Raw genomic sequence first — 15,307 nt, 5'->3', positions numbered from 1 at the left:
TTTTCCTGCCTGTTTCCTCTGAACCCAATTGTCAGTCTCAATTCCAGCCTGGCATCAGTTGTGACACTGTAGCAATCTCTTCAGAGTTTACACCAGAGTCTGATACAACTCTCTACAGAGCCGCCAGCCCGAGGCGATGAGAACGCGAGATGCCTTCTGGGAAATGTAGTTCAGCAGTGTGCCACGGTGGCCAAGATGGCGTCTTCTCCCGTAAAACCCAGAGGATTGCGCCTTCCTGGATATCTCTCCCTGGAGGCGAGGAAAAATCTATTCTGTGAATTTAAGTTGCACTCATTATACACCTTGGCATACCACTGTCCTTTCCGATAACACAGAGTAAAAGCAGTAGTATCTGAGTTCCTGTCTCGTAATACTTATCCACTGGGAGTGGAGGGGAATTAACTAGAATCCCTGAGACTTCTGGGAAATGTAGTTTACAGTTAAAAAAAAAAATAGAATAGAAAGGAAAAAGATCCTCTAGTTCAGAGCCCTGGTGGGCAGAGACCTCTGGGAGTGCTAGCTCACTGAAAGAGTGCGCAGGCGCAGGCTTCGTGGCTCGCCATCGTCGCCTTTGTCTGGGTGAGTTTGATTTGGGGGTCTGTAGGACCAGGATTTTCCCAGACCAACTAAAGGCAAAGGAGCTGTAGGGGAGTGTTTATCCACCTTCCAGGGCACGGATGCCTGAAGAGGCGAAAATCGCCTACTGTGATAGTGGAACTGAGAACTTGGGTGGTGGGGGCTGGGGAGATCAGAAACGGGTGGGGTGAGCATACGTGTAAGGGTGTGTTTTGGTTTGTTTCGTGTGAGCGAGAAACTGGTTTCAAGTTTGTGAAAATACAGGAGTGGTTTCCTAATACTTGTCGTATTTACTTTAAAAATACAAACGCGTTATTTTTTTTTCCTGGAAAAACGGGAAAGGGAAAAAGGATAAATTGAGTAGTTTTAAAAGTGGTTTTTAAATATTAAAACAAGTGTACACTACAGTAAAAATGAAACCAACGTTCCTTTGAAAAATATTCCTTGTTACAAAAATTTCCAATAACTCATTAACGTCAATAGGCATTAACTACTTGGAAAAACTTCAGATGAGCTATTTTAGAGTAGCCCCAAATTTACAGGACAGCTCTTAGAATGAACTTTCCACCGCTGCAGATGGGACTGAATCAAGAAGGTAATTAATAGGCCCACCTTTAGCACAGAGAGGTCAAGAAAGCTATTTAATTTAGCACTTGGATTTGTCAAAGGACAGGGCTGTGTGTGTGTGTGTGTGTGTGTGTTGCCTGAATGTATGTGTATGTGGAACTTGCAGAGGCCAAAAGAGGACATTGGATCCCCTGGAACTGGAATTATCGACAGTCGTGGGCTGGTATGTGGGTGCAGGGAGTTGAACTAGAGTCTTTTGGAAGAACAGCCAGTGTTCTTAACCACTGAGCAATCCCTTCAACTCCAAATTAAGATTCCTAGTTTGTCCAGATTTATCCCATACCAAATAGCTTTTTTTTTTTTTTAACATACAGATTTTCTTCTAAGTATTTTTTTGGTCATTCTTTAAAACATGACAACAACAAAAAATGGTCTGTGTCCACAGCCCTGCTTGTCCTGGACCTCACGATAGAGACAAGGCTCCTTCTACTTCCCAAGTGCTGGCATTGAAGGCCTGCACTATTGTGACTGGCACATCCCCATCTTTATATATTTACTTATTTTGAGAGTCGGGGTTTCTCTGTATAGCCCTGACTGTTTTGGAATTCTCTCTGTAGATTATGCTGCCCCCAAACTAGCATGTTCCACCTGCCTCTGCCTCCTGAGTGCTGCGATTGAAGTTGTTGCGCACCATCTTGCCTAACTTGTTACATTTCTTTTTAAAACATATTTTTCTTTTAATTTTTTTTCCTTTTGCCATTAAAGAATTTATTTATTTATGTGTATGTGAGTGCTCGTAGGCTTGCCCAGGGAAGCCAGAAGAGGGCCTTAGACCTCCTTGAGAGCAGCTCAGAGGCTGCTGGGAACCAAACTCCAGTCTTCTGGAAGAGCAGGCAATACATGCTCTTAACTGCTGAGCCATCTCTCCAGCCCTTTAACACAGTTTTTTCAATAAAGTGAGATAGTAAAGGGTCAACAATTTTGATAAGCTAAGAAAAAACTTCAATTAACAAGGGAGACACAACTTCTTTTAGTGTGTGTGTGTGTGTATACATGTTCATGTGGGTTGGGTATATGCGTAAATGCTCATGAGTGCACATGGACATGTGTGCATGTGTATATGCATGGGAGTCATATAGACCGCAGAGGCAGGTGGCAGGTGGCAGGTGTCCTCCACGGCTCTCTGTCCTACTGTTTGCGGCAGGGTCTCTCACCAAATGTGGGACCCACTGACTTGGTCTGGATAGGTGGTCCATGAAGTCAGGATCCACTGTCCTCTCCTCCATGAAGCTGTATGCCAGCGTGTGTGACTTGTTGCATAGGTGCTGGGACCTAGATTCAGGACCCAGTGCCTAGTAAAGACTGACAGGATCTCTCCGGCCCCGGCTTGCTTTCCATTACCCCTCTGATAGCGATGTGCCTAGGACTGTGGGATTTACAGTTTTTCACCGCTAAGTACTTCTGCTGCTAGGTTTCTCTAGGTTGCCCTGGCTGTCTGGAAACTCAATGCATAGACCAGGCTGGCCTCAACCTCAGTGTGGGCCACCATGCCCCGCTCAGAGCATCAAACTGGTTATGTCCATAAGTGTCATACTGATTACTGGTAGCTCCTTCTTGAAGGAGCCGTTCCCCTGTGCATTACCTGATCAGTAATTCACAGCAAAGCACAGCACAGCTATAGCTTATATATGTCCAAGTAAGAGAATAAGCCTGCCCTTTCCATTGCCATACCCTGGAAATAATTTTTTTTTTAAAGATTTATTTGTTTATTTTATGTGACTACACTGTTGCTGTCTTCAGACACACCAGAAGAGGGCATTAGATTCTCATTAAGGATGGTTGTGAGCCACCATGTGGTTGCTGGGATTTGAACTCAGGACCTCTGGAAGAGCAGTCAGTGCTCTTAACTGCTGAGCCACCTCTCCAGCCCCTCAATTATTCTTAATATAAACAGAAGCCATGGATCAATCCGGCAGCTGTAGTTCTTTACCTTATGCTAGGTCCCAATAACTGCACAGAGAAACCAAGATTTATCTAATAGCTGAGCAGTTAAATAGCTGAGCAGTTAAATGATCCATCTTTTCTTTATGTACTAATCTGGCTGTCTCCCATCCGGTGATACTTGCATATTATTATTATTGATCTATGTAGTGGGTATTAATTTAAAAAGTCCTGCCCTGCCAGCCTCTACACCAAGTCCCTGGTAAAGCATGACTCTTAAACTTGAGTAGTTGACCACATATCTTTATGTATATCCAACTCCCAGTTACATAATGCCAATTTACAATGATAAAGTCTTATCCCAATATTTCTAACCACTCTAAAACACCAAAAAAATACCATCTGGATATCCGGGCCTCCCTCTCTGCTCCACTCATCTGGTCCCCTGAGCCCCCCTCCCCTCTCTCTCCTCCCCTCACTTCTCTTAGCTCCTCCTCCTCTCTCCCCTCCAATCACTGGCCTCTCACTGCCTCAGTGTGAATGGACAGGAAATATCTTGCAACAGATCTAGCTCTTCAGACCCCTTCCTCATGGCTCCAGTTCCTCCACCCTGCCAGCACCCCACCCTCCTTCCCTCCTCCCTCTCACTAGTGGATGTCCCGCCCTATTTTCTATTCTGCCCGCCATTGGGTGATCAGCATTTATTGACAAGGCCGAGAGTAAATGGTAAGAACTGTTTACACAAACTTGAGACAGGAGATCCTTGGTATAATTATTATAATGTCATGTCTGGATTGAAACTAGATAGGAGGGCAGAGAAATCAGCATTTGAATAACCCAAGGGTAAACTTTACACAGCATACAAAACAATACGCCTACAATACCCCACTATGAGTAAATTTTGCCATATGCAAAATAGATAAATGTTTGCTAAACTCAAGATGTGCATATATTAACAGGACCCTAAATTACATTTAATTTCTTCAACAGTAACCAAACCTAGGTAAAATATTAGGCCTCTAAAGGTTTTACAAGTTGAGTTGTTAGTATTAGCCAAATAATCTCCTATATATTTTGTTTATATTATTCATGGTTGGTGTCTTTTAAAAGAAAATATGTGTTTTTGTTTTGCTTTTGGCATTGTTGGGTTTGAGTCCCTAATCTTTTCAAAGCAAAGCCCTAGGATGTATATATATATTGTGGAGGTCAGAAAAAGATGTCAGATCCTCAGTATTTGGAGTTACAGACAGTTGTGAGCTAGGATCTTTGTCCTGGGAGCCATACCTGGGTCCCTTGCAAGAGCAGTAAGTAGTCTTAACCACTGAGCCATCTCTGCAGAATGCGGCCCTCTGCAACATCCTTTTCTTTTTTTCCTTGAGATTTTATTAATTTTCATCTTTTATCTATAGGTGTTTTACCTGCATGTATGTCCTTGTACCACATGCACACTGTGCCCAAAGAGGCCACAAGAAGACTTTGGGTCCTCTGGAACTGGAGTTACAGATTATTGCTAACTGTCCTGTGGGTGCTGGGAACTGAACCTGGGTCCTCTGGGAGAGCAGCCAGGGTTCTTAAATGGAGATCCACCTTTCCAGCCACTTTTTTTGGGTTTTCTGTTTGCTTTTTTCAAGAGAGGGTCCCATTATGTAGCTCTGGTGTCGTAGAACTCAGTGTTTAGACCAGGCTGACCTCAAACTCATAGAAATCCTCTTGCCTCTGCCTCCCAAGTGCTGGAATAAAAAATGTGTGCTACTTAACTGGGCAGTGGTGGTGCACGCCTGTAATCCCAGCACTCTGGGAGGTAGAGGCAGGCGGATTTCCGAGTTTGAGGACAGCCTGGTCTACAGAGTGAGTTCCAGGACAGCCAGGGCTATACAGAGAAACCCTGTCTTGAGAAAACCAAATCCAAAAAACTAAAAGAAAAAAAAATGTGAGCTACTACTCCTGGCTTCGCTCTAATTTTTTTTAATAGCACAGGCTGGACCTCACCAAGTAGCTGAGGATGACCTTGTACTTCTGACCCTCTGCCCCCTGAGTGCCTGCCCACAAAAGTTTACTTCTCTCTTCCCATTTGTGTGTGTGTGTTGCATGTGAGCATGTCTGCTTTTCAGTGTATATACTTGTTTTTCATGTGTGTGGACATGTGTAGATGGGTGGGGCATGTGTGCATGCCTATGGATTGCCGTGAATATGGAGGTCCTACAATGATGTCCTTCGATTTCCTTACTCATTAAGACAGGCTCACAGTCACACAGCTCTTAGACAGTCTAGCCCACTTGCTCCTGAGATTCCTTCTCTGCCCTTCAAGGCTGGAATTACAGGGAAGCCATCATGCCCACCTGACAAATACAGATTCTGGGGATCCAACACCCATCTTCATGTTTGCCGGAACAAGTTCTTTAAGCGCTGAGCCCTTTCCCCGACCCTCTATTTGCTTCTTTTGAGATGGGTAGCCAAGTCTGGCCTCAAACTCTCCATCCTCTTGCCTCAGTTTCCCAAGTTGCTACTATTAGAAACATGTGCTACCACACCTGACTTAAAATGTTGTTGAGGCTTGGCGGTGGTGGCACATGCTTCAATCACAAGACTCGGGAGGTAGAGGCAGGCAGATCTCTGAGTTCGAGGCCAGCCTGGTCTACAAAATGAGTTCCAGGACAGTTAGTGCTACACAGAGAGACTGCCTCAGAAAACAGAGCAAAACCCCTACTATGGCTGACAGTGAAATGTTAGGCAGCAGTTTGACTTCAGTTGGGAGCAAGGCCATCTTGATACCTGCTCAGAAATCACGTTTAGATGGCCAATTCGGGCAAACTCCGAAAATGTCGGTGTCATAGTTTCTCTGTATAACTTCAGTTCTAAAAATATAATGCCATCTGCTCCCCACCTCTGAGGAACATTTTGATTTTAAGTAGAATTACGGGTTGAGCCTGAATGCCAAGTACAATTGCTCGGGCCATCTGTTTTGTGCGCATGCGCGGACTCAGGCGCTTTTGTGTTGTCTTTACAGACCAGCTTCCCATGGACTCCCGAGCCAGAAGTCTCTCTCCGCTCCAAAGCTCTCTTGAGTGCTGAGGCTTCAGTCTTACTTGCGGCCGCTGCTTTCATTTGCAGCATCTGAGTCCTGAATCGGTTTACTTATTGCAACTTAAAAGTCTACAGTTTAAACAAAAACCCTGGGTGTCTGAGAAGAAACATCAAATCTGCAGGTGAGTGAAACCTTTATGTAATGCCTTAATGTCACTATAGCTCCAGTGAGTTTATAAACTCTAATGGGTTTTGTGATATTATTATTATTACTATTACTATTTTGGATCAACTTGTCCCCATTTAGGGGGACAATTCTTGAAACTTTTTAGATAGGTCAATGACATTTCCAGACAGTCCTCCTGACTCTGCTCCCTCCTCCTCACCTTCTGCAGGATTGGTTGCTCTTCTAACTCCTGTGTGGGGTGCCAGCCCCCCCACCCCCCCCACCCCCACGTGCCCGCTTCATTTGCTGGCTTAATTTTAATAATTGATATTGTATCTAGTTCCAAGGGGATCTGGGACTCTAGTGCCCATAGGCATCTGCACTTGTGTGCAAATACACAAATGTGTAAGATAAGTAAAAAATCTTTACATCTCTACTGAACGTGTAGATTTACCCTTTGTTATTACTCCCTGACCAATACAGCGTGGTGGCCATTTCCCCAGGGCTGCCACTGGGTGTTATATGTAACCTAAAAATGATTCAAACGTTTAACTGTATGAGAGGATATGCATAGACTGCTTGTCAAAGTGCCGTTTATACAAGCAGCTACGAGCTAACCTCAGATACTCAAGGATGACTCTGTAGACTCTGTACCTAACTATTCTTGATCCTTTCTTTCCTTTCTTGTGTGTGTGTGTGTGTGTGTGTGTGTGTGTGTGTGTGTGAACTCTCTCTTTAGACCAGACTGCCCTCAAACTCCAAGATCTGCCTGCCTCTGCTGGGTCTAACAGCATTCTCCACCAGGAGAAGCTCAGTCTTTTCTTACCGGTTGGCAACCATATGTTACTTTTTTATTATTGGAGAGATAGGCTTTCACTTTGTAGACGTGGCTTCCTGGAACTCGCTATGCAGACCAGGCTGGCTTCAAAGTCACAGAGATCCACCTGCCTTCCTGCCTCTTGAGTGCTGGGAACCAAAATATACCCCACCACATTTGGCCACTTAAAGCATTCTTATCTGCCAGTGTTTATTAAAAACTATTTTGCCTTTTTTTTTTTTTCTGAGACAGGGTTTCTCTGTGTAGCCCTGGCTGCCCTAAAACTCTCTTTGTAGACGAGACTGGCCTTGAACTCACAGAGATCTGCCTACCTCTGCCTCTTGAGCACTGGGATCAACAGAGTGCACCACCAACACCCTATTTTGCCTACTTTGGATTGCTCTATTTTAGATACTATCAACCTACTAATATGAAACATGGAGGAATGCTATCCCACCACCCATACTGCCCGTGCTGCTGTTATATACAACTTATGTCACTGCATTTTAAAAAAAAAAAAGATCTGCTTATTTTATTTCTGTGTGCCTGGCATGTGCCCCTCTCAGGCCAGCGAGGTGGCTCCATGGGTACAGGCACTTGCCACAGAGCTCACAGGCCTGGGTTTGAACTCTGAAACCTAGGTGGCAGGAGAGAACAGACTCCTGCAAGTTGTCCTCCGACCTCCACACACAAACTATGCATGTGGGCAAGCGCAACACACATCACAACATGAGTGTTTGCCTTCTTGTTTGTTTGTTTTTTTGTGTTTTTGTTTTGTTTTGTTTTTTGGTTTTCTGAGACAGGGTTTCTCTGTGTAGTCCTGGCTGTCCTGGAACTCACTCTGTAGACCAGGCTGGCCTCGAACTCAGAAATCCACCTGCCTCTGCCTCCCAAGTGCTGGGATTACAGGCCACCATGTCCAGCTGTATTTGCCTTCCTGTTTTCTTTCTTTTTATTGTTGCTAAAAATGTTACAGTAATGTGCTTTATGTAGCTTCTTGTGGATGGAGTTTCTTTGTATTTGAAGAGCCTGTTCTGGAAAGTGTCTTTATTCTGTTCAGTTGTTTCTCTTTTTTATGTGATGTTTCCTACAACCTACTCAATACCTTTTAGACTTCTTAGATCTACTGGTACTCCACTCGTTTTCCAGCCTTACTTTATGTCCGTTTGTTTCGTCCATTCTTTCTACTTGTTTCTTGCTCTTTTTTTTCCTTTTGCCAATCTATTAAGTGTTTTTGAAAATATTAATTTTAATTGTAATTATTAGTACCTGTGTGAGCAGGTGTGCTTCCATGGTCTGTCTGAAGATCAGAACACAGGCTGCAGAGCCTCATTCCACATGGGTTCTGGGGTCAAACTGGAAGTCAAGAGTGGGCATCAAGGAATTTTCCAATAGACGCACCTCCTCTGCCCTTAATTTACGATCATTTTGAACACATAGAGCACCTTTATGTCAAGACACTATAAAACACTTAATATTTTATTTTAAAAATACTATATTTACTTTTAGCTCCTTAGAATATTAGCGGTAGGGCTGGAGAGATGGCTCAGAGGTTAAGAGCACTCGCTGCTCTTCCAGAGGTCCTGAGTTCAATTCCCAGCAACCACATGGTGGTTTACAACCGTCTGTAATGGAATCCAGTGATCTCTTCTGGTTATACGCACGCATGCAGACAGAACATTGTATACTTAATAAATAAGTGAGTGTTTTGTTTTGTTTTTTAAAAAAATGAATATTAGCTGTATTATTTGTTATTCAGTGGAAGGGGTTTGTCTTAGTTTTTGTTCTATTGCTGCAATGTATCATGACTAAGGCAACTCTTAGAAATGAAAGACTTCAACTGTGGGCCTGCTTATAGTTTCAGAGTTAGTTTATTATTCTCATGGCCGGGGCATGGTGGAAACATGAAGATACTCATGATGCTGGAGCCGTGGCTAAGAGCCACATCCTGGTCTGCAGGCAGAGCACACTGGCCCGGTGTGGGAGGCCTTCTGGGACAAGGCCACACCTCCTAATCCTTCTCAAGTAGTGACACCCCCTCACAACTAAGCATCCAAATCTATGGGCTTATGGGGGCCGTATTCAAACCACTACAGGATGAATACCAGGATGCCATAAATGTGTAATCTTCTCTCAGCCTCCCTACCTCACCCTCCAAAGTGCTGAGAACGCTTCATCTTGATAGTTAATTTCCATTTCTTTCCAATGACAAGAGCTGCATCATGGGAGTCGGGATGTAGCTCCCTTTGTGGATTGTTTGCTTGCCATGCACTTCCGAGTCCTGCCTTTGATCCCCAGCACTGTGTATACCACGCATATTGACGCATGCCCGTGGAGGCGGAAGTAGTGTCCGTGTGAGTCATCCACAGTTACATGATAACTTAAGGCTGTCTTGGCCTTGAGGCCCGAGACCCTCACAAAATCACATCTCGGACGTTAAGAGCAGGTATCCTCTTTCACGGAAGCTGGCTTCAGTTCTCAGCAGCCTTTTTGAGAGGATCACAAAGCCCATAAACATCCAGGGGATCTGATGCCTCTGATCTCTGAAGGTATCTACACTCATGTCCATGCACACGCGTGCACACACATTTAGAGACATATAAATCAACATCAAGTCTTTTTTTAAAAATTGAATAAACAAGAAAGAGAGCCGGGCAGTGGTGACACATGCCTTTAATCCCAGCACTTGGAAGGCAGAGGTGGGCGGATTTCTGAGTTCGAGGCCAGCCTGGTCTACAGAGTGAGTTCCAGGACAGCCAGGGCTACACAGAGAAACCCTGTCTCGAAAAAACAAAAACAAACAAACAAACAAAAAAACAAAAAAACAAGAGAGAGAGTTGGGAGTTCAGTCATCTAGTTGGTTTTGTCTGCTGTTCATTTACATTCAATTTATAAACATCTACTCTTCCCGAATTATAGAACACTAGGTATGATTTTTTTGACGGGAGATCGCAGTCTGTAGCCCAGGCTACCTGGAAGTTATCTCAAGGTAACATTGGACTCAGGCTGGCTTTTGAACTTGTGGCAGTTCTTCTGCCTTTGTCTTCCAAGTATTAACATTACATACATGAGTGTACCATCATTACATACATGACTATACCATCTTTTTGTTAAGATCTATCACAGATTAATTTTGTCTGTACTTGGCACCCTTATTTGTAGTGTCTTTGTCAAGCTGTCTGTGCCTTTAGTTTCTTAAATTAATTTTATCCACGAATGTTTAGTTTCCATAAGTATTTTTCCCACCCCTTGGTCCTTTTATTACCACCTTAATGGAATTTCAAGAAAACATAGATAACTGTATTTGAAAACAAAATTATTTTTTTCCTCTCCCTTCCATCTTCGACACTACCAGCCTCGTGTGTTTGTCCTGGTTGTTGCCTAGTTTTTCTGTTTTCTCTCATTTCACATGGTGTGCACAAGCTACTTTTAAAAGCAATTAAAGCTGCACACACCTGGGAATGTTGCTGCATTGGAGCTTGCTTTCATAACAAAAGACTAGGCTTCAGCCATCTAGTTGCTTTGGTCTTTTGTTTTGTTTTGTCTTGTTTTTAAGGTGGAGTTTCATCTCTAGCCAGGCCAGCCTGTAATTCACTGTCTAGTCCATTCATGTAAGTCCCCTGCTTCAGTGTCTCAAGTTCTGGGATTATAAGTGTGACCTGCCGGCTGTGACTTAAACAGTCTTTGTTTAGTAGAACATTTCTGCATTTTGTTAGCGTTTTCTGGAAGAGTCCACAGGTTGTTAAGGATGTTAGTGATAGTGCGAGCTAGTCTATTCAATGATTTCTGCAGTCTGGACACCAACATTTTCACCCTTGTGAATTCTCTTTACTGACTTCTTCTTGTTCTCTTTTAGAAGCAGCCTCTGGAGTTTATGCTCAGAGAAGGACACGGGATGAAAGACGAGTGAGTTAAGTCTCAGCTTTCTGTATAGAGATAGACTAACAGCGAATTCAGAAAACCTAGAAAACAAAGTACTTCCCCTGGGCACAGACTTTGGTTCTGCAAGAGTTCCTCCTATACATGGGATTTAGCTGAAGAGAACTTGAACTGTGATTCACACACATTCTTCATTTATGACCATCAAAGAAACTTTAAGAAAGAACCATTGATACAAAGACAGTTCTGTATTTCAGTCCCTTGCAACCACATCTCAGGTCATTCACGTCAAAAGTCTGATATATCTGGCTTCACTGGACACTTATGAATTAATATTGAAAAGGAATTAATTTATGTATTTAGCGAATGTGGCAGAGCCTTGATCCAGTCTCAGTAGATGCTAGGAGAGAATCGCTGTGCGAATCAGAATGTTGGGAAGCCTTCAGCCTGAGTCAGATCTTCTGCGTGGTGAGCCTGACCCCGGAGAGAACCTTTACGAATGTAATGAATGTAGGAAAACCTTTAGCCTGGAACAAAACTTGGTAGAACATAAGAAAATGCATAGCGGAGAGGAGTCACGTGAGTGTACCGGATGTGATGATGACAACGAGCTGTCACAAGCCTCGTCACTAACTCTACATCTGAGAAGTCACACAAGGAGGCAGTCATACAAGTGTGGTGAGTGTGGGAAAACCTTCAGCCAGAGAGGAAACCTCCTTTCTCATCAGAAAGAACATACTGAAGAGAGTCCCAGTGAATCTAAGAAAACACCCGCTCCCGTGACAACCGCCGTTAGAAATCAGAGAAACACCGGGAGTAAACCACATGCCTGTAAGGAGTGTGGAAAAGCCTTTAATGGCAAATCATATCTCAAAGAACATGAGAAAATTCATACCGGAGAGAAGCCATTTGAATGTAATCAGTGTGGCAGGGCCTTCAGCCAGAAGCAGTACCTCATTAAACACCAGAACATCCACAGTGGGAAGAAACCTTTTAAATGTAATGAGTGTGGGAAAGCTTTTAGCCAGAAAGAAAACCTCATTATACACCAGAGAATCCATACTGGAGAGAAGCCTTATGAATGTAAAGGGTGTGGGAAGGCCTTCATTCAGAAGTCAAGCCTCATCAGACACCAGAGAAGTCATACCGGAGAGAAACCGTATACATGTAAGGAATGTGGAAAAGCCTTCAGCGGCAAATCGAATCTGACTGAGCATGAGAAAATTCATGTGGGAGAGAAACCCTATAAGTGTAATGAATGTGGCACGATTTTCAGGCAGAAACAGTACCTCATCAAACATCACAATATTCACACAGGTGAAAAGCCCTATGAGTGTAATAAGTGCGGGAAAGCCTTTTCTCGAATCACATCTCTCATCGTGCATGTGAGAATTCACACAGGTGATAAACCCTATGAATGTAAAATCTGTGGGAAAGCCTTCTGTCAGAGTTCATCTCTAACGGTGCATATGAGAAGCCATACCGGTGAGAAACCCTACGGGTGCAATGAGTGTGGGAAGGCCTTTTCTCAGTTCTCAACCCTTGCATTACACATGAGAATCCACACTGGGGAAAAGCCTTATCAGTGTAGTGAGTGCGGGAAGGCTTTCAGCCAGAAGTCCCATCACATCAGACACCAGAGAATCCATATTCATTAAAACTCTTTGAATGCCTTACATGTAAGAACACTTGAGCAGAGTGTATAGTTAAGTAATGTATCAAAGGATTTGTTTTACACTAAAGTTACATAAATGTAGGAAATGCTTCTGTAGTGACTCACACCTTAAAATACAAAGGTATTTAATAGAATAGATCATAGTATTATATACTTCCCAGACTCCCACAAGAAATATTATTAGTATTCTAATTTTAGGAGTCCAGTGATTCCAATCAGGATGGTCTTCTAAAGCTTATCAGCTGTATTAAGATAATATGAGCAATATGAAGGTTTGAAATTAAGAGGCAAAAATATTTTTGATATATATATTCCTCCGCTTTGGTATATAGATAATTTGTACAAATTGTTTTTCAGAGACGGCACTTGGGACAGATTTCCCTATGTACCTAGTTCAGGATGACCTTAAACTCCCTAGGGAGCCCAAGCTGGCCTCACGTCTCTTCTGATCCACTGACCCAGCCTCCCAGTGCTGCAGTTCCAGGCATCACCATGCCAACCCAAGGTCTTTGTTGATAAAATTATCTAAACTTGAGGTCAGAACAGAATATTGAATCTAGAAACATGAATGAATTCACGGAAGACTGGTAATTGGTGGCAGTATCCCAGGTCAATGGGAAAATCATGGATGACTGAAAAAAAATAATCTCAGGATAATTAACTCTTTGCATGGGAAAATAATAGGCCTCTGATGTCATTGATTTAGGAATTGCAGTGTCTCTGCAGAAAGCAAAGCTCTGTATAAGAATTTTCTAGAGTAGATTCTGAAACCTTGAAGTGGGAAACACACCGCAGATTCTGGATTTCTCAGCAGTTCTCGAGCATTTATACTTACTCAAGGTGCCGGTATGCTTACGCAGGGAGTCATGTACCAGTTATCTGTTCATCACAGTGTAAATTATAGTAGCAAAAAAATGGGTGCAGATGTCTGTTGCTTACAAAGTAGATGAAGAAAATGTAATGGTCATGCCATAGAATAAGCTAGCAGCTAAGCAAGATGAATCAATGTCTTAACAGCAAAAGAAAAAAATTCATCAGAGTGAAGAAAATTGAAGTGGGTAGACATGTTGTGATTCCTGCGTCAATTTGAGTAAAGCCAACTTACCAACTGTGGTACTGAGTACCAGTTATGGGACACTCTTCTCTAAAACTAGAAATGGGAGGATATGTTTTCAGTTCCCAAAACAAGCATGGCTGTTGCTGTTACAGTAACAATGGAGTTCCTTGGAAAGGAAGTTGCCACAGAGCAGGGTTAGTTCAACGCTACTACAGCTTATAGTCTTTATAGTTAAATATCTATTTTCCAAATAGAGCAGTTCCACATAAGTGTAACAGATCTATAGCCGGTTCTACATTGTAGCAACACGTATTCTTTGTTATCTTGCTTAGATAGATATGGATGGCGTGTACTAGAGACCCACATTATCACAGCTGTCCCACATGCGTGTGCTGCACATCCCAAGGCCCCTCGAGGGCATCTGAAGCCTTGTGTAGTCTTGACTCTCCGTATCAGGTTTTCCTGTGTACATACATAGCTAGGATGATGTTTATAAGCACCACAAGAGTCTTCAAGTAAAAGAATCACAGCTTCATGTTCACATCAATATTCTTGGGCTTTGTAACCATTGTTAAGTAAAATAAATGTTGCTGGGTAGTTTCCACCCATTGATTGGACTCAGACTAATAAAATTTGGAAACGTCCTGTCCTGATCCTTTGTTTTTTTCTTGTGCTGTTGGTTTGGTCCTTTTGCATGGTGCCTGGATTCCACACTGCTCTAGACCATGCCCAAAGATCGGGGATTCTGTCCTTCAGAATGGGTGAGTTGGAGGTAGTGTAGTTACCATGACTAGCTGGCTCATGAAAACTGAAAGCTCTTTGAATGTCACATCAACTTTCATTCAGCAGCTTAACTCTAGAATAAAGGTAGAATTTGACCATTATATGTCTGTCTCCCGCCCCCATCTCCCTTATCTCTCTTCCCTCAAAATCTTACTTTGTAACCTTGTCATCCTGGAACTAAATAGACAAAGACTAGGTTTGAATTCACAACAGTCCTCCTGCCTCAGTAATTGGATCACAAGTGTCAGCCTTTATGCTAAACTTAACACTTGGTCATGTCTCAGGTGTATGGGAACTCATGGAAAGGGCTAGAACATTCTCCTTTGTCAGAACCCTAGCTTTTCCTAGAGCATGGCATGATCTAAAACCAACTTCATGCATTAATCCATTCTGTGGATAATAACTTCCATGAGTACTTTTCCTTAGGATTGAAAAAAAAACCAAAGAAACTATGACCTAATCTAGAAGAATGACTGAGAAAGCCCCTTTCCTGCTTTCTAAAACAGTAAGATTAGGTATCTGATTTTTGAGGACTCAGATCTTAGGAGAAAAACTAATGGCCACTCTAGGGGAAGATGGAGGCTGGAAAAACTTCGGGAAATGAGTGGTGAGTGGGGTCTTCCTGCACAATCAAGCTACTAGTCTGCTTATGTTTGCAGTCTCTGTCATTTTTTATTCTGTTTTTAACTGGATGGACCATGGTGGTTGTTCTGAGACGGGGTCTCCCCGTGCACTCTTGGCTGGCTTGAAACTCTTCATGTAGGCCCTGGGTGGCCTTGAACTCACACAGATCTGTCTGCCTTGTCTCCCAAATGCTGGGAG

General features: G+C 43.0%; 1 protein-coding gene across 2 annotated transcripts; it reads left to right on the top strand.

Moving 5' to 3' along the window:
• The first annotated feature begins 484 nt into the window (after positions 1-484).
• Positions 485-14,355, top strand: Znf260 (zinc finger protein 260). Of its 2 annotated transcripts, XM_052167038.1 has the most exons (4): positions 485-579; positions 6,092-6,290; positions 10,648-10,702; positions 10,948-14,355. In XM_052167038.1, exon 4 carries the CDS (start codon positions 11,399-11,401, stop codon positions 12,626-12,628), a length of 1,230 nt encoding a protein of 409 aa, XP_052022998.1. In that variant the 5' UTR covers positions 485-579; positions 6,092-6,290; positions 10,648-10,702; positions 10,948-11,398; the 3' UTR covers positions 12,629-14,355. The 2 variants fall into 2 exon arrangements, with proteins under 2 accessions (XP_052022998.1, XP_052022989.1); XM_052167029.1 differs by lacking the exon at positions 10,648-10,702.
• Positions 14,356-15,307: the final 952 nt, after the last annotated feature.

Source organism: Apodemus sylvaticus, chromosome 1, assembly GCF_947179515.1.
Source record: "Apodemus sylvaticus chromosome 1, mApoSyl1.1, whole genome shotgun sequence".
NCBI lineage: Eukaryota > Metazoa > Chordata > Mammalia > Rodentia > Muridae > Apodemus > Apodemus sylvaticus.
The sequence above is the reverse complement of the archived record's forward strand: the minus strand, read 5'-3'. Positions and strand labels throughout refer to the sequence as shown.